The sequence below is a fragment of the Drosophila bipectinata genome, chromosome XL (assembly GCF_030179905.1).
Source record: "Drosophila bipectinata strain 14024-0381.07 chromosome XL, DbipHiC1v2, whole genome shotgun sequence".
Lineage (NCBI taxonomy): Eukaryota > Metazoa > Arthropoda > Insecta > Diptera > Drosophilidae > Drosophila > Drosophila bipectinata.
Genome location: NC_091734.1, coordinates 13,548,144 through 13,566,121, shown reverse-complemented (window position 1 = coordinate 13,566,121; position 17,978 = coordinate 13,548,144). Strand labels below are relative to the sequence as shown.

The window sequence follows — 17,978 nt, the reverse complement described above, 5'->3', positions numbered from 1 at the left end:
TTATAACTTGACTAATTGCTTAATTTATCAATTTTATTTAATTAATAGTATATTAACGACTGAAAATAATAAAACTAAAGGAGAATTTCTAAAATAAGAGATTTTCCATACAAGTTTATTTTATTAAAAAGATTAAAAAGCCGAAAAAGTCGTGGAAAATCCATTTAATATGATCAGAACTCGCCATCACTGATGTTATCGATTACCATCGATAGAAAATCGCGAATTGAGACCACCGTTCTTGGTCACATTGATCGATGGACGTACTATACGAGATTTTGGAAACACGTGCGCGGGAAATAAGGATCTATTAACTCCCAAGATGCAGGCCAACTTCCTCCCATTGAACATAAGACGGTTCCAGCAGCGGGCGCAGGTGGAAACCCCAGACACAATATACTGGGAGCGGTTATCGGTATGAGAATGAAGTGCAAGCAAGAAGAAGAACCAAAGGCTAAATAACTCTTCCTAGAAAGCAGATCTCCTGAAGGAACACAACACCATCGACTATATAGACTTTAGCCCCAGCGATCCGGACAACTTCGTGGTCACATGCTCGGTGAGAGTACAGATCTACAACCTGGTCACAAAGCTGGTGGTGAAGAACCTCTCCAGGTTTCAAAAGACAGCCTATGGAGCCACGTTCAGGCAGGATGGACGGTTACTGGCCGCCGGCGACGAAGAGGGCCATGTCAAGCTGTTCGACACGACGAGCAGAAACATCCTCCGCCTGTTCAAAGGACACACCGCCCCAGTGCATCGGACCTTCTTTACGGCCGACAAACTGCAGTTGGCCAGCTTCTGCGACGACAAATCCATCCGCCTGTGGGACGTCGCCAACGAGAAGGTGGTTCAGACGTACGAGGATGCCCATACAGACTACATCCGGGCGGGTGCCATGCATCCCCTGGCATCGAATGTGTTCGCCTCCGGTGGTTACGATGGCAAAATCCATCTCTACGACACGAGAGCCGAGAAAGCGTTGCAACAGACACTGGATCACGGAGCACCTGTGGAATCCATGCTGTTCCTGCCCAATGGCTCGGTATTTGTCACCGCCGGTGGTAACCAGGTTCGTGTTTGGGACATGATCAGTGGCTGCCGTCTGCTCACCACCATGGCGCAGCACCACAAAACCGTAACCTGTCTCAGGCTGGGATCAGATGGCCGGCGCCTGTTGTCGGGTGGTCTGGACCGGCACGTCAAGATCTACGATGTCAGCACCTACAAAACAGTGCACACACTTACCTATCCCAATGCCGTGGTGAGCTTGGGCGTGGCTAGCGGCGATCAGGCTGTGGTGGCTGGTATGGTCGATGGCCTAGTGTCCATTCGACGGATGATCGTCGACAGCAAGCCGAGTCACTTGAGGAAGATCCGCGCCTCTCGAGCGAAGGCGCATCACAAGCGTCCAACTGCTCATCCAAGCGTTCCCCAGGATGTGGATCACGTCGTCAAGGATCGCGTGAAAGGAACCGGCCTGCAAACCTACGATGTACAGTTGCGGCGATTCAATCATAAGAAGGCACTGGACAATGTTATGTATCTGCAGAGGTTGGAGAAGCAGCCGGAGCTGGTGGTGGCGGTGATAACGGACCTACTGCATCGGAAATCCCTGGACAAAGCCCTCCTAGACCGGCCCGAGCACATTCTCATCAAGTTCATCGACTTTATCTGCGCCCACCTCTCCGAGACACGTTTCATGCGACCCCTGATGAACGCAGCCAGCACCATACTGGACGTCTTCGAGCGCCAGCTGGTGACCTGCAGCGATAAGCTGTTAAAGGCCCTGGAGAAGCTATCGCGGACGGTTGAGAACGAGATCCACCTGACGACAGAGCTGATGCAGCTGAAGGGCGCCATGGATATGCTGATAGGTGTGTCGCTGGAGAGCGACGAGGTGCGACACAGGCCCACCTACGTCCAACCGGCAAAAGCTCCCAAAATGCAGCCCTCCCAAGCGGCGGAGAAGTATGTGGTGTTTGTGGAGTGACCACCCATTGTGGATGACCCATTTTATCCAATTATACATAAATAGTAATACCTATATTTTATATAGTAGGAATTTTTTTAAATATTTTATTTGTAGGCGGAAAATAAAGTGTAAATAAGAAAAGAAATATGTACTAATTTGTGTTTAAAGTTTTGGGAGGAAGATAGGAGGACATTGCTGAGGAAAAGAGATAACACCCAGGATGCGTACTATGCATGTATATATCCTTCTTTATTAAATACATACTTAAAATGAACATAATTTCTTCATCAATCTTGCCGATTTGCATTCTTTTCTCTTTTGTTTTTATTTTTATTTATTTTATTTTTTTTTAAATATACAGTTGAATTTTTCCTGCACAAGTTGTACAAATGATAAAAAAAAAACTATTTAACATAAAATAAACGACACAATTTAATTATAATCATTATCATAATCATTTATCAAACTAGCATTTTTTTTGCTGTTTGCAGTTTTATCATAATATTCTTTCGATCTCGAAATACAGATTTTAGCATTTTTGTTTTAAACTATTTTCTGTTTTTGTTTTTTCACTTCACTTATGTTTTTTTCACTTTTGTTTTGTTTTTTTTTTTTTTTGTGTGTAGAATTAAAGTTATGATTACATTATATTACGGTTATTTGGAAAGACGAATTTACACTTAGAATTTGCTCATCTCCGACATTGCATCGATTTTTTCTGTTTTTTTTTCTGTTTTTTTTTTTATAGCTTAAACTAAACTCTCGCGCTAATTATAATATATATATAAAGTTTTGTATTTATGTATAATTATATGTATATGTATAGGTATATATATATATCTATTACGCTCGATCTCGATTACTTTTTGCCATTTTACTCTTAAGATTAGAGAGAAAAAAATATATAAGATTACACACTTTCGTTAAATTAAAAAATACATAAAATACAGATAGGCGTCTTAACTAGTTACAAGTTACATACGTGGTGGAAGGAGGACAAGTTACGATGGTTGGGGGGATGTGTGGGAGGACGTTGGACATTTAGTACTTAGGATAGACTACTAGCTGCGAGTGGTGGTGGTGGGTGGGAGGACAAAGGGATGAAGGAGTGTGTGTTGTTGTCGGAAGTGCTGGCTGGAGCCCCTACATTTACAATTAAATTACAAATTACAGGTTTATACTTTATACGCATATACATAACAGATATTGCCTTTACATTTTACACTCTTCGGTCCCCTCCGATCCAGAGAATCGTGGCCGAGGCCGCTGCAACAGCCACCTCAGTTTCGGATCTCAGTCAGAGTGTTACACAATTCAATATTTTTTTGCCGAGAGTCTGTACAACATACATTTAAGCATTGGCTTGGCTGGGGATTGGCTTTCTACTGGCTTGCTACAGACTACGGGAAAGCGGGCGAACTTAATCAAACATGTGTGGCATTCACATAGGAATTTACTTGCAACGCATTTCAACGCAAACGATCAACCAAATGGGTTTGGTATACTGTGGGTGATTGTGTCGCTATCGAAATCCAAATACACCTCCCCGTGGATGGACACTTTGATCCAAGGTGTGCCATCCAAAAAACCAGGAAATGGATGCATGTCGTTTCTGTCCGATTTTGTCAGTGTGGCGGTATCAGTATGATTGCAATTTGGATGTAGAACTCGATGTGTGTGTGTGTATATATATATGTATGTAAGTCCGTGAGTGTGGTGGGGTGTGTGAGGCGAGTGATTCCAGGGTGCAATTTATTCTGGGAAGTATGTGCGTCTGGTTAAACCCCCCCGTGACCGTCTTAGCCGTCCTCCTTGGGCGGTGTAAACCAACCTACAAACAAAACACAAATATTAGAATTAGTTTCAATCAAATCTGGTCCTATAAGTACCATTCTTTTCGTGGATCTGCACCAACGATTTGAAGCTCTGCTGGGCTCTGGCCAAGCTATATTGACCTTGGGTCAGTGCCTGATATTCAAAAAGATGAAACGATTATTTAAATAAGACTCCACCATTTCATGCAGCCAACCTACCTTGGTGGCTCCAAATTGAATGCGCGCCTTTCCCTTCACTAAAGTGGCGGCAATTTGCATAATCACCGCTTCGACGGTATAAGCAGAGCTCCAACCTTGCTTGGTCAGCAGTTCCATGCAGATGGCTCCACCGATGAGCACATAGCCACCTGGAAACAAGAATCTTCTAGTAAATGGTTTTTAGGACTTGCAAACTGCAAAACCTTACCTGAGATAATAGGATGAACGACTCGGACAAAGGGCGGCTCGAACGGATACGTCTCCTTGAAGAGTATATTGAGCAGTATGCTATCCTTGCCCTCCTTCTCCTTGAGCATTAACAGATCACTATGAAGCGGACTATCTGGATCGACGGACTTTAGGCGTATATTCCACTCGTATATAGACTCGTTCACGAGCTCAATAGAATACATGTTCTTTTTAAAGGCGTCCGACCGATAAATATCACGCAATTCTTTCATTAAGCGATCGGTTGCCTGCACGGAACCAGAAACGGAACCCTAAAATATTCAATAAAATAACAATAATTAGTTTAGTTTTAAATTTTTGGAGGAATAATTTAAAAATTACTTTTAAATAGTCTTGTCTTTGACTTTGACGCAGTCTTTCCAGGGTCGCTAAGTGCTCAACTTCCATATCATCCTTCTGCAAATCATAAAAGTTTCATAAATATATTATTTTAATAGAATATTATTAATAATCTCACCTTGTTTGTACTTCGTACATCGTCCATTTCGAGGGGCAAGTCTTCGTCACCCTCGCTTTCCTGCTCACTTTCTCCAATTGGATCTTCGATCTCGTCCTGGTCCGAGTCTGTTTCCTCATTACCATGCGGCCCACTGCCACCGCCGCCCGCACCACCCGCTCCGCCGCCGTGTCTCTGCTCGCAGCGAAGTGGCGATGCGGATGGCGGTGGTGTTTGCAGCGGCAGCGCCAGGTTATCGATGTCGGGTGGCAGTGGAACGTTGTGTAGTCGGCACAGCTCACGCAGCAATATGCCCACCTAACGATCATCATCACAAGGATGATTATTTAATTTTTAATCGATTTGTGGATATTTTTTAATATCTTACTTGATTAATAACGTGATTATCACGTCCATTTGTATTGCTAAGTATTTGAACGGCATTTGTGACGCTCGTCTCTTCACTTTCGGCAAACCAAACTGGCGGCGATGAAGGATAAGTTTCCTGGAATGGATAACAAGGATTTAACATTCTTTTCTTATCAAATTCATATAGAATTTAAAAATAAACCACCTGATTTAGAGCTTTATATGTATGTATGTACTCGACTCTTATCAGCAACTATTGATAATAAACTTTAAATGTTTTTTGTCTAAAAATAGTTTGATGAAACATGAAGGGGTCTACCCCTTCTAGGCCAGAAGACTATCTTAAATGTATTGTGATGTGGGGGTGGTGGGGTGGGTCAAGGACATTGACTTTCGCACACAAAAGATCTCTTTCGTTCTCAGCTCGTTCTCAGGTGAATTTGTCGCCGTCAAATGTCTACTTGACATACACATGTAAATAAAAAATAAACAAATAAGCGAGGAGGAGAGGAGGAAAGGAGGGGAGGAGCGGGGATGGGGATGCGGGAGCAAGTTCGGAATTATAACCTTTAATTAGATCGTTGAACCATACGGGGAGCACTGAACACAAAACAGATGGACGTGCACAGAGAGAAAAAAAAAACTTAAAAAAAAAAAATTTATAAATAATAAATCATTTTTATATACTTAACAGAACAAATACATTTATTAATAATAATATTCTACATAATTTTTTTCTCTGTGTAGAACAGAGCTTGGCCTTCTTGCGATGAATCACTCTCTTTTTTTTTTTAACGATATTTGATCGGTTATCGACATAGGATCATCCCCAAAAAAAAAAGAAGAAGAATTAATGCAAAAAAAAACAGACAAGAACAGACAAGAGATAAAGGAAGAGAGAGTGGAGCAGAGCAGAGATGGAGCCCAAAGGGCATCGACTACCACCATCTGATCTCTCTTCTGTTCTCCACTTTCCCCTCGCTCCCCTGCACCACCCGCTTCGCTACGCCAGTGAGGAGCGTGGGAATAAAGAATCCCCACTCACACACACACACAAACACACACACAGACTGACCAAGTGCGAGGGAGTTAGCACGAGAACGATCACAAAGGAAGGGAAAGGTGATGCGACAAGGATAGCGCTAAACAAGGAAGAAATTTATGAATTTGGGGAGAAAGATGGGGAGTGCAAAGATGAAAAGGAAGGTAATCGTTTCATTTTTTTATATAATTACTCAAAAAAAACAGCTGATGGAGAGACTTGCCCAGAATACTGATACTATAATGTAGATATGTGTAGGTACTTCCATAATCTTATCATTCCAATAGTTCTGAAGTGGAAAAGTAGTGGAATGGGAAATCGGACAATAATTTAACCCTTTATTAGATCGCTTTTCTTTACCTCCCCCTCCCTCCCCGCAGGTCTTAAGCCATTTGTCAACAAGGCGCTTTTCTGATATCATTCTTGGACGAGTTTCTTGGACGATAAGCTTTTCTTTAAGAATTTTTCTCCACCGACTAATAAATTGATATTCCATCTGAGCATTTTTTTGGAATTGCACTTGTGAAAATAAAAGTCTTGTTTGTGTCTGGGGCCAAAGCTGATAACAAAACAGAAAAAAAAAAATTAATAAAATAAAAATATACAAACATATGTATAATTGCCTACAAGGCCATTCTCATGGGAAAATCTGTTAAGAACCCCATTTCTCCGCAAGTGACTCAGTTGGAAAAGTTGTGAATGCAATTGAAATGCATTTTATTGCGTTTTAAGCCAGAAATCGTAGTTTTTTTAGCCATTGAAGGTTACTTTACAAAGATTTTTGTTGAATGACAAATGAAGTGATGACGCATTAATGGATTTCTAAACACTAAACAAAATATATATTTTATTTTCTAAAGGAATATGTATGTACATACTTTAGGGAGTATTATTTCTCTCAGTGTTATGGGGGGTAACAGACATTAAAGGATAATTATAACTCACCGTTATATTGGCATGGATGTCGTAGCGTTTTCCATTCTTATCGATGAAACGACATAGGAGCTCGTCGACACTTGAGTTGAGGATCTGAAAGCGTTCGTGATTCTTGGGGAAGATCTTCTCCAGGGTTTTGATCTCCTGCTTCAGGGTGTTAAGGCACGCCATCTTGTGGCGGGCAGCAAAGGCAACTGGTCGGGATATTTGTCACTCTATCTGTTTCCTTTTTATACTCCTCCTTGCTTCTTTTATTTGATTTCTTCTATATATTGTTCATTTATTTATTTTTTTTTTTGGTCCGAATAAAATTGCTTTCTGTTCCGAAGGGGGATACCCCCCAACAACAACAGCTGCTTCTCGTTGCTCCTGCGTCTGTTTCCTTTTTTTCGTTTCCTTTCCGTTTCTTTTCTCCGCAAAAGCACACCAAGACGATAACCAACACAGTCGCCAACTGGCTCTTATTCTGCTCTACTCTCTTCGCGGTCTCCCCACCTCTGCGGATTTGTAGCCGGGCCGTCAATAGATGGCGCTCGCGCTCGTTGTTGATTGTTATTATTTATATTTTTTTTGTTGATGTTGTTGTTGTTGGTTTCTTGTGTTTTCAATTCACGATTTTAATTATTGTGCTCTAGCTTTTGCTCTTGTTTTGGAGGTAGATTTTTCGAAGCCAAAAAAATCAAAATAAAAGAAAACGGCGACTTTTACAGACGCCTGGCCGTTCGGTACTGTTCTTTGTTGTTTTCGTTTTCGTTGCCCCTGGGCCCTTGTTCCTTTCCTCACCTCGCCACACCACACCTCACCCTCGTCTTCTTCGTCGTCGTCGTCGTCGTCTCCTCCTGCTCCACTTTGCCTCCTCGCTCTCGCTCACACGTTCACTCTTCTGCTGTTTCTGGTGCTGCTGCGGCTGCTGCTGCTGTTGCGGCTGCTGCTCCTGCTTCTTCTTCTTCTCCTGCGGCGCCCAGCATGCGCTCTCTCGTGTGCGTCTCTCTCTTTTTTTGGCGTTCAGTTTGCCCTTTGATTTCGTTACTTATCCCTCTGTCTTTTCCTTAATTATGGGCTCCAACTGTGTGCAATGTCCTGTTCAGTTCTTTTGTTGATAAAAGGACGAAATGATGGCGTTAAACACGTGTTTTTTTTTTTTCTATTTTGGCTGCTGCACGCCAAACAAAAACAACAAACAGCAGTTAACACACACACACACACACACAGCCGCAAACAAACAAACACTCACGCACGCACCGACATAGACGAGAAGAGCCAGACACAGCGAAACGCACACTTTTGCAAAATATATTGACGTCTCCCTCGCACTTGGGGCGATGGAGCTGCCAGCCTACGCAACGACGATCGGAATTGGAAATTGGTAACCTGGTGGAGCCCAGTGGAGTTTCACAGACAAAAAAAAAAAAAACAAAAGCCCCAAAATTCTTTGCAAATGATATTGGAAAATATTCGCCTACACCGCCCCCGTTGCCGCGTCAGCTTCGCGACAGTTCGCCCTTCTCACTCGCTCTCGCTGGCTGGCCCTCCCCCTGCCCGAACCCCCATTTTTCTGCTGCGTTTGTTGTTCGTGGGGCTTGAAAATTGTATAAAAAAAAAAAAAAAAAGCTCGCAAGGCACAAGCCGATGAAAGAAAAATGATGGCAGCCGAAGAAAATCCGTGCCAAAGAGGAATCGAAAGTCAGTTGGCACACAGGCACACACTCACACACACACACACTATTATAAATGGGGGGGCAGCAGAGGGCAGGGAGTACAGTGGAAACAAATGGAAATTTAAATCCAAATCAAATTCTTCTCGAGAGGCTCCACGGTGCTCCACAGCATACACACACACTTTGACATAAAAACAGAGACACACACACACACACAGAGACACACACGAAAGCAGACGGAGAGACCTGCGCCTGTAATAATTATCAATATTTTAAGCAAAAAACTAACTGTTCTGGTGGATCCCTTGCCCTGCCCCTGACCCCCCCCGATAACTTCTTTGTTCGCGAAGCGAAAGACGGAAAACGCAACATAGAATCGACTGGGACACGGGGTCGGAAAAACGCACATACACACAACAAAAAAAGACGGAGATCACACAGTGACACCCACGAAAACAGCGTTACGTGCAGCAAAACGGAAAAACATTAAACGAAGCACTTGGAAAATTGTGCAGAGGCCACAAACCCAGGAAAAAACAACAAAATAACACGCACACAGCAGCGAAAAACGAATAGCGTACCGTGTTGCCAGATGGCCGAATCGGATTTCCCCGAAATTACCTGACACTCAGCAGGCTTTAAAAACCGCCTAAAAAATCCTACTTTCCTTAATATTTCAAAGTAAATTCAAATTTTTAAAAATAAAACTTTAAAAATAGTTAATATGCTGTTGGTAAACATATCTCTTATCTATATAACTTATGGCATTAAGAATTTTACCAGTAGGCTGTTGAAAATATGTAGGATCTCGTTTTACTACGATCTCTTGGGAATTACAAAAATTACGATTTAAAAAGGTAAAAATTGATAGAAAAATTACAATAGTTTCTTAATTCATTTCATGTTATTTATTCCTAGATCTACCAGGGATTACTAATAACCGGCGTGGCCAGAGCGATGAAAATTTGTGCAGCGTAGGTTGCCAGACTCGCGCAATCTTAGTGTTGGAAAGTCTTGAGAAATAACCGTGATTTGAATTATTTGGATCTTGATTAGAATTATTTTAAAAATTTTAAAAACACCGATGGATGGGCATAGAACTGGAATTACTCACCTGATAACGACGTTTCTGGGTTAAAACTAGGGGGATCTCAATTTTTTGGAAAATTTCGAAACAACTAACTACTTTGGGAAAACTTGAAAAATATTTCAATTTGTATAAAATTATTTGTAGGACAATTACTATTTGTAAGAAATTCTGACGCTGGAAAGCCGTTGCGTGTAATACACGTTTCAAAATATATTCAGACAGACCGAGACTCAAAATAAAAATGACAGGTTTCTACGATTTAAAAAAAAATTGAATGGATACTTGGTTTTTTTTTTTTTAATTTCTGTTTAAATTTATTATGATCTCGTGTATTTTTGAGCTGATTTTTTATTTTTGTTATAATTCGTTGATCCTTTTAACGCTCCCCTGCCCGCCCAATTGTTTTTGTTTTTTTCGCTACTTTCGCTACAATAGATCAGTGGATACTATATAGTGGACATGTATATATAATATATAGTATGTTTAGAGAAGAAGTAGAGAGGCTTTCAATGTGGGAGTCGTGTGTACATAAGTCTTGTATTTTCTAAGAGCGACCACCTAAAGCACAGCGGAATGGTATGGAAAATGGTTTATACATGTTTTTCAGTTTTTCCTTTTCATGTTTTTTTTTTAGTTTTTTTCTTTTGTTTTTTAATTAGAAATTAAATGTAGCATAATTTAACCCCACGTTTTTGTTTTTTTTTTTTTTTTAGCTAACTTGAATACATACAAAAAAAATCATAGAATTTATGTGGCGACTGGAGTGTCCTGGCTAAGCCCCCGCCCCTCCCTCATGGTATGTGTGTGTGTTGTCGGCCGACGACCCCCCCTTGTGATTTGAATTACTTCTGTTGAATCTTAGCCAGGCACTCGTCTTCCCTGGACTCGCATTACAAAAAAAAGAAATATCCCCCAAAGGCTGCTTACAGCTCGCTGTGCGGTGTCTTGCCCTCTTCGGTGGGCGTGGGGATGATCTTCTCCTCCTCCTCAGTAGCTGCCTGCTCTGGCTCGGGCACTTGCTCCTCCGGCTTCTCCTCGGACGCCGCCGCCGGCTCCTCCTCGATCTTGGCGCCTTCACCGCTGCCCGAACCCTGCTCCTCCTTGCCAGCGTCCTTCTTCTTGTCCTTGTCGGCGGCCGGCTTGGTCTTTGGCTTCCAGAGCTTGATCTTGTTCACCAGGTACTTGACCTCGCGATCCAGCACACCCATCTTGTCGGTGATGTCCTTGACGGCCATACGAATGTCGGCGTTGCGGGCCAGTTTCTTTTGGGCGGCCGATTCGGTCTTCAGCCAGGTGGTTGTCTCGTCGATCACCTTGGCCAGGGTGTCGATCTCCACTTGGGTGTACACGTCCTTCTCGGGATTGGTGTCCTTGGTAAGGTTGCGTCCGCTGACAAGGAACTTCTCGGCCGCCTCAATCATGCCCTTGAGAGCCTTGATGGCCTCCGGACGCTCCTCGTGCTCCCAGTGACGGGCCAGGAAGACGTTTGAGAGCTTCTTCAGCTGGGCCAGCTTGTCCTCATAGATCTCAGCCTTGGGATTCTCCAGATCCTCGTATAGCCATTCGCTCAGAGTACTGCACTCGGCCAGGAGTTTCTCCTTCTCCTCGGCGGTGGCACAGCTGCCGTACGAGTCCTCGTCCAGTTTCTGTTGCACCTCGATGATGTGCGACTCGAGGGAATTGAAGGCAGACTCCAGACGGATGCGCTCCTCCTCGGCCTTGTTAATGGCATTCAGTTTGGCCAAGGATGTCTCGTAGGCGGAGCCGGAAAGAAGAGGCGTGTACAGCACCGTGGGATCGTAGGTGACAGGGGACTTGACGGTCACCAGCTTGATGGTTTCGTTCTTCTCCGTGTCCTTGTTCTCGGCGGCCTCTGGCTTGTCACCATCGGCCTTGGGCTCCTTGTTGGCGGCCTCCTCTTCCTCCTTGGACTTTTCAGACTCGGCATCGGCATCAGCCTTGGGTGGTTCTTCGCCAGTCGAGGCTGACTCCTCGGCGGTCTGTTGTTCCTCGTCCTTGGTGGTCTTCTCCTCGCCGTCCTTGGCGAAGAGCTTGCTCAGAGTGCTGCCCAGCTTCGCTAGAGTACTGTCATCGTCGGCATCCTCCTCGGGCTTCTGCTTGTCGAACACATACTCCACGTTGGTGCAGTGGAAGATACCCGAATCGTCCAAGTAGAAGTAGGCCTTGATGCCCTTGTTGTCCACCAAATTATTCTTGGATTTCTCTAGCAGTTCCTTGACCTGCTTCAGCTGCACCTTGGTCACATTCAGGCTGCCAAGGGCTTGGACATCGTCCTGGGTGTAGCGATCCAGGTCGGCGTAGTTAACGTAGAATTCAAAATCGTCGGTGTGCTTGTTGAAGGTGATGACCTTTTTCTGGGGATAGGGATTCATCAGGGCGAACAGGACGCGCTTCACCTGCTTGACAGCAGCGCCATCGCCAGGATCACGCTCGAAGGACACCTGCAGGGGGTACAGCACCGCGTCCTTAACGACAAACTTCTTGACCTTAAATCCAGTGGAGAGATCGGCTGCCTTGTAAACAGCACCCATGGTGGCGGACTCATCGGCGTTTAGGTTCTTGCCCAGCTCCTGCTTGATCAGGGCCTTGATGGTCTCCTGGACGCGGGGAACACGAGTGCCGCCGCCGAACAGGATCACCTGGCTGATGACGTCCAAGCTGAGGTGCGATGAGGCCAGGGCCTGTTCGAGGGGTTTGGTGGCTCTTGGCCAGAGATCGGCGCAGATCTCCTCCAGCTTCTCGCGGCTAACCGGCAGCTTGAAGTCAATGTCCTCCAGCACGTTCTCAATCTGGGCATAATGATCGTTGTTGGCCGAAAGGACGTTCTTCAGACGACCGGCTTCCTTGAAAAGTTTCGCCAAAGCCCGGGGATTGGTGGTCACATCGGTTTTGGTCTTCTTCAGGGCATTGAACTCGGCCGCCAGGTAGTCGCGCAGCCTCAGCTGGATCTCCAGGCCACCGAGTGTCCGGTCGTAGCCCACACCCAGGACCTGCACCACTGGGTTAATCTCCCGGGTCTGTTTATCCTTCACCAGCTGGTAGCTGACAACAGCGGCGGAGGTCTTGTAGGCGCCCATGTCGTAGAATAGGAAGTACTGAGCCGTCTCATTGATCTCACCGCGATGGAACACGCCATAGTTGAGGGCCACGGCGGCATAGTCGTTGATCAGTTGGAGCACCTTCAGATTGGCCAGCTGAGCGGCGGCCAGGAGCGCCTCACGTTCGGCCTGGCCAAAGTAACCGGGCACAGTGAGGACACACTCGGCAATGGGCTGTTGTGTAGACTCCTGGGCGAATTCCTTGGCCTTGATGAGCATCTGTGCCACCAGCTCCTCCACGGTGAACTCCTCGGTATCGCTCTTGCGGAAGACCACAGTATTACGTTCCGGATCGCCGACAATGTTGTAGTACGGGAAACGTTTTCTGAATTAAATAAAAAAAAATATAAGTGTTAGAATGACGTGGCCATTTCAATATATGTACATATATTTGGTTAAATGGCAATGGAAGTGGCTTCCACGTAGATAGTTTTTTTTTTCATTCAATAAACTTTATGTATTAATTTTTAATTATAAGCCAGGAAACTGATAAGCTTTCTTTCCAGGAATTTGAATAGAAAAACTGTTTTAAGACCTCACCTGTACAAATCTACAATCGGATTATCGATGGTCTTGCCAAGGAGATCCAATAGATAACCATAGGCGGCATTTGGTTCCTTAATTCCAATAGTCTGGGCATCCTCGCCAATTGTGCGTACACCGTTGCGGAAGGCCAGGATGGCTGGTGTCTTGCGCTTGGACTCACGATTCAGGGCTATTTCCATGGGTACGCCGGGTGAAACGACGCCAACTTTCATCCATTCGGTGCCGAGATCCACGGACATGACAGCGGCACCATGGCTAAGGGCAATCCCCGCCAGCAGGGCGCTCAAAACGAGCAGGATTTTCATTGTCTGTGGAAGGCCAAAAAAGGAAATGTCAGGAAAATCGACAAAAATCAAAATCTAATCAAATATTTAAAGATCAATACGCCACGCGGTTACCTTCGTGTACTGTTCTTTTCCTTTTTTTTCTAATTGGTAACCTCCGGTGGCTTTAACCGGAGAGCGTTAACCTTAACTTTCTTCTCCACCTTTCTAGCTCTTTCTCTTCCAATTCTTTTATCTTTTTATTATATTTTACTTTTTCTTTTTTTTTTGCAACGCAAGCAGCTGTCTGTGCTGCCAGTGCTCCCTCCTCACCGTCCCGCCTCCTTCAACCGCTTTACACTTACGTGTCCCGTTGTGTTTCCACTTCCCCACCGTCCTTGCGACTTTCCAATTGTCTTGCCACTAACCTGATACACTTGCTGGGACCGTCGACGTTCTACTTTGATTCAAGAATTGTTGAATTATGAATTAATTGTGCGCGGCGAATGCGTTTCGCAGAGAGGGATTAACAAAAAAGAGTCGCCCCGTTGACGTGTTGATTCGGAGAACGAACAGCCGCGCTGTCCAATACTAAATCGGTTGTGCGGTCACGCTGTTCAACACTAAACGGGCTAGTGTTGGAAAAATCTAGATTGGAATGGCGCGAAATACTAGATTATACTAGAGATTTAAAAATTTAAGTTATTAAATAAAAATAAGTTAAAAAACAAAAAAAAAATGTTACTAAAGCTTATTTTAGTTTAATATAACTTTATGAAGTACTGAAAAGACCCCACTTTCTGTATTTTACGCTGTTTCTAATTTCTTAATTAAATTAATGTTTAAGCCAAACTATAACAAATAAAATAATAAATTAAGAAAAACGATTTTAACATTTATTGTTTAAATTTAGTTTTAAAAGTCACGTAACTTAAGACATCAAAACTTTAAAAATAATAAAAAATCGTGACTTAATAGGTCAACTACATTTAAATTGCTTTCAGTTGCATTTAATTATTACATGCAGTTACATATATTTTTGTTTAAATCACTTAGAATTTCAACCCACATATTATAAACTCAGCAAAAACATCAATGACCGCGTTTTTAACAAAAAAAATGCTGACAAATAAAAAAAGCTACTAGTTTCCGATACTCTTATAGTTTTTAAGAGCATCAAAAAATGTAATATAATTTAAAAAATATTTATTAAGTACAAAATACTCTTGGCAATTCTATCAAAGCCTTAAACAAATATTCTTTAATATAAAAATATTCATTTCAGTTAGAGTATTTAATATTTTAATTTAAAAAAAAACGTCAACTCTTCGCAAAAAAAAGAAATGATTGAAGAAAACAATCTATTCCAGCGAATTTTTAAATGGAGAACTATATTTCGCAATACTTTTGAATGCATTTTGAATCGAAAATTTCGCTGATCTGTTTTTTTGGTGTTGGCCATATAAAATCCCCGCCATGGCTCTCCTCTCCAGTCAAAACCCGGTTAGCCATGTTCGAGCAAAGACTGCAGATTCTACTGGCCTTCGGCTGCCTTTTGGCCGTCAGCGTCGCCGGCAACGAGGAGACGGCTCTTCCGGAGCAGGGACTCTTCAGCTTTTTGGATCGTCGTGCTCGTGATATTCCCTCCCAGGCGTACGCCGCTCCAGTGGTCTACAATTCCCAGGCCAGCTACTCGGCTTCCAAGTCCCAAGGTGGCTACGGCGCCCCAGTGGCTCCGGCTGCAGCTCCAAGCTATTCAGCACCAGCGGCTGCGGCTCCGTCTTACTCGGCTCCTGCATCTTCTGGATACTCAGCCCCTAAGGCTTCATCGTACTCGGCTCCAGCTGCTCCTAGCTACTCAGCTCCGGCTGCTCCTAGCTACTCGGCTCCTGCTGCTCCTAGCTACTCAGCTCCGGCTGCTCCATCGTATTCAGCCCCGGCAGCACCATCGTATTCAGCACCCGCAGCTCCAAGTTACTCTGCCCCGGCAGCTCCAAGTTACTCTGCCCCGGCAGCTCCTAGCTATTCCGCACCCGCTGCTCCTGCCTATTCAGAACCAGCTGCCCCTAGCTACTCGGCTCCTGCTGCTCCTAGCTATTCAGCGCCAGCAGCCGCAGCTCCGTCCTATTCGGCTCCCGCATCCTCTGGATATTCAGCACGCAAGGCCTCATCATACTCGGCTCCCGCTGCCCCTAGCTATTCAGCTCCCGCTTCCCCTAGCTACTCTGCTCCAGCAGCTCCATCGTATTCAGCACCAAAGGCTCCAGCATACTCGGCTCCTGCAGCACCCAGCTACTCCGCACCGGCTGCTCCATCCTACTCCGCACCGGCTGCTCCATCCTACTCAGCTCCTGCTGCTGCTCCATCTTATTCAGCTCCTGCAGCTCTCAGTTACTCTGCTCCTGCTGCTCCTAGCTATTCTGCGCCAGCGGCTCCATCGTACTCGGCTCCGGCCGCCCCAGCCTACTCCGCTCCAGCCGCACCAGCTTATTCAGCACCGGCAGCTCCCAGCTACTCCGCTCCTGCTTCCTCATCGTACTCAGCCCCAGCTGCTCCACCGTATTCAGCTCCCAAGGCTTCAGCTGCCGCAAGTTACTCGGCTCCTGCCGCCCCATCATATTCAGCTCCCTCATCCTCATCGTACTCGGCACCTGCTGCTCCTCCATCGTATTCAGCTCCCAAGGCCCCAGCGTACTCGGCTCCCGCAGCTCCCAGCTACTCGGCCCCGGCAGCACCATCCTATTCAGCTCCCGCACCCTCATCCCCATCGTATTCAGCTCCTGCATCCTCATCCTATTCAGCACCAGCTTCATCATCCTATTCCGCACCAAAAGCCCCTTCATACTCAGCCCCATCCTCCTCGCCCAGTTATTCTGCCCCAGCCGCGTCCTCTGGATACTCAGCTCCCTCCAAGTCGGGTGGCTATGCTCGCGATATGGATATGCTGGGAATGGCCAGGACAGCTGGAGGTTATGGATCAGCAGCTCCTTCCTACGGCTCGGCAGCTCCTTCCTACGGCTCGGCAGCTCCTTCCTACGGAGGAGTCTCTGTTCCAGCTCCACCCTGCCCCAAGAGCTATGTCTTCAGCTGCCAGAGCGTCTTCAGTCCAGCTCCTTGCAGTCAAGGATCTGCTTACTAAAAGGACTCGCAACAATCACATCATGTTTAATAAAAATGAAACTAATGATCGGAAAGAGGGGAATATTTATTTAGGATTATTAACTTTAAGGAGGGATTAAGGATGGGAACATGGAGATCAAATATTTATACCCTTTACACCGCTTTCAAAACAAAAGAAAAGGATATACATAGATATCCTAGCATCCATTATCAACCAGATTGATAATGGGCTCTTCTGAAACCTCTTCGATGTATTCTTCATCATCGCGACGATAATCGTAATCTTCGAAAGGACAACTGACCGAATTTTCCTTCAACTTTTGAGCCTTCTTCTCGTTCGTCAGGCTCTTGGCTTTCTTCAGGAGAGTCCTTTGTCGTTGGTAGAAAAGGGAGCACTTGCTGTTGGGCTCCTGCTGGGGAATCAGACTGTCCAGATCCTCGATGCGATCGTCGATGTCGGCCTCCAGCGATAACCGTCTTTCGTTGTAGGTCTCGAAGCCGATCCGAACCTGGATCTTTTCGGCCAACTGGTTTTTGCTCATCTTGGAAGCCCGCCGTATCCTTTCCAGCCAGCTGGATAGCTCGCTATTTCCACTGCACTGCTTATCGTATTGGGCGAGGTATGCCTTCAGGGTGGCCGTTTCCAGTTCATCGGCCTCCGCCAGGGGATCCACAACCTCCGTGGATGTGCTATTATCGGGAGCAGCAGCAGTACTCAAAATTCCGCATAACAGCAGAAACCAAGGAAGTATCATCTTTTCTTTTAAATTCAAACTTTACCCTGCACAAAGCCGGTGGGGATTGGACTCCTGCTGGGTCTTTTATAGCCGATAGTCCCTCCAACTGGAATGTCTTCATTAAGATAATCCCAAAACACAGTTAGACCCGGAAGCCTGACAATTACCCTAAATATGAGCCTTATCGGTGTCATTATTTATTTTGTAATTTCGAAATATTTTAGAAATTTTAATTGGCTCGAGAATCTTCACAAAACGAAGTTCAAGAAAATAAAATGTATTGCATACTTCTAGGGGTTGGGGCTAATGGAAGAAATCAGGAATATTCAAGGGGGAGCCATTGAAAAAATTCGAAAAAATTTAAAACGATCTATAGCGAAGGATTTAAATGAGGGATTGAGGCAT

The 17,978-nt window shown here is 44.8% G+C and overlaps 5 protein-coding genes across 10 annotated transcripts; 2 read left to right on the top strand and 3 right to left on the bottom strand.

Annotated features, from left to right (window-relative positions):
• The first annotated feature begins 230 nt into the window (after nt 1-230).
• Nucleotides 231-2,120, top strand: LOC108124067 (U3 small nucleolar RNA-associated protein 15 homolog). Its single transcript, XM_017239595.3, has 2 exons — nt 231-415; nt 473-2,120. Exons 1-2 carry the CDS (start codon nt 323-325, stop codon nt 1,991-1,993), a joined length of 1,614 nt encoding a protein of 537 aa, XP_017095084.2. The 5' UTR covers nt 231-322; the 3' UTR covers nt 1,994-2,120.
• Nucleotides 2,121-2,200: 80 nt separating this feature from the next.
• Nucleotides 2,201-9,310, bottom strand: LOC108124068 (ubiquitin-conjugating enzyme E2 Q2). 4 transcript variants are annotated; one of them, XM_017239597.3, is made up of 9 exons: nt 9,280-9,310; nt 7,050-8,130; nt 5,082-5,198; nt 4,715-5,011; nt 4,579-4,653; nt 4,217-4,508; nt 4,009-4,157; nt 3,865-3,943; nt 2,201-3,806 (listed from the first exon to the last, which is right to left on the bottom strand). In XM_017239597.3, exons 2-9 carry the CDS (start codon nt 7,209-7,211, stop codon nt 3,775-3,777), a joined length of 1,203 nt encoding a protein of 400 aa, XP_017095086.1. In that variant the 5' UTR covers nt 7,212-8,130; nt 9,280-9,310; the 3' UTR covers nt 2,201-3,774. The 4 variants fall into 4 exon arrangements, with proteins under 4 accessions (XP_017095086.1, XP_017095085.1, XP_017095087.1 ...); XM_017239596.3 differs by having other exon boundaries at nt 9,225-9,297; XM_017239598.3 differs by lacking the exon at nt 9,280-9,310 and adding an exon at nt 9,254-9,273.
• A 996-nt stretch (nt 9,311-10,306) lies between these two features.
• On the bottom strand, nt 10,307-14,303 carry Grp170 (Grp170 co-chaperone). Of its 3 annotated transcripts, none has more exons than XM_017239632.3 (3): nt 14,145-14,303; nt 13,448-13,761; nt 10,307-13,232 (listed from the first exon to the last, which is right to left on the bottom strand). In XM_017239632.3, exons 2-3 carry the CDS (start codon nt 13,756-13,758, stop codon nt 10,712-10,714), a joined length of 2,832 nt encoding a protein of 943 aa, XP_017095121.3. In that variant the 5' UTR covers nt 13,759-13,761; nt 14,145-14,303; the 3' UTR covers nt 10,307-10,711. The 3 variants fall into 3 exon arrangements, with proteins under 3 accessions (XP_017095121.3, XP_017095122.3, XP_070136198.1); XM_017239633.3 differs by having other exon boundaries at nt 14,082-14,300; XM_070280097.1 differs by lacking the exon at nt 14,145-14,303 and adding an exon at nt 13,852-13,976.
• Nucleotides 14,304-15,203: 900 nt separating this feature from the next.
• Vml (Vitelline membrane-like) lies at nt 15,204-16,910 on the top strand. Its single transcript, XM_017239496.3, has one exon. It carries the CDS (start codon nt 15,227-15,229, stop codon nt 16,853-16,855), a length of 1,629 nt encoding a protein of 542 aa, XP_017094985.2. The 5' UTR covers nt 15,204-15,226; the 3' UTR covers nt 16,856-16,910.
• Nucleotides 16,901-17,665, bottom strand: LOC108124026 (uncharacterized). Its single transcript, XM_017239507.3, has one exon. It carries the CDS (start codon nt 17,589-17,591, stop codon nt 17,034-17,036), a length of 558 nt encoding a protein of 185 aa, XP_017094996.2. The 5' UTR covers nt 17,592-17,665; the 3' UTR covers nt 16,901-17,033.
• Between the last annotated feature and the right edge of the window lie 313 nt (nt 17,666-17,978).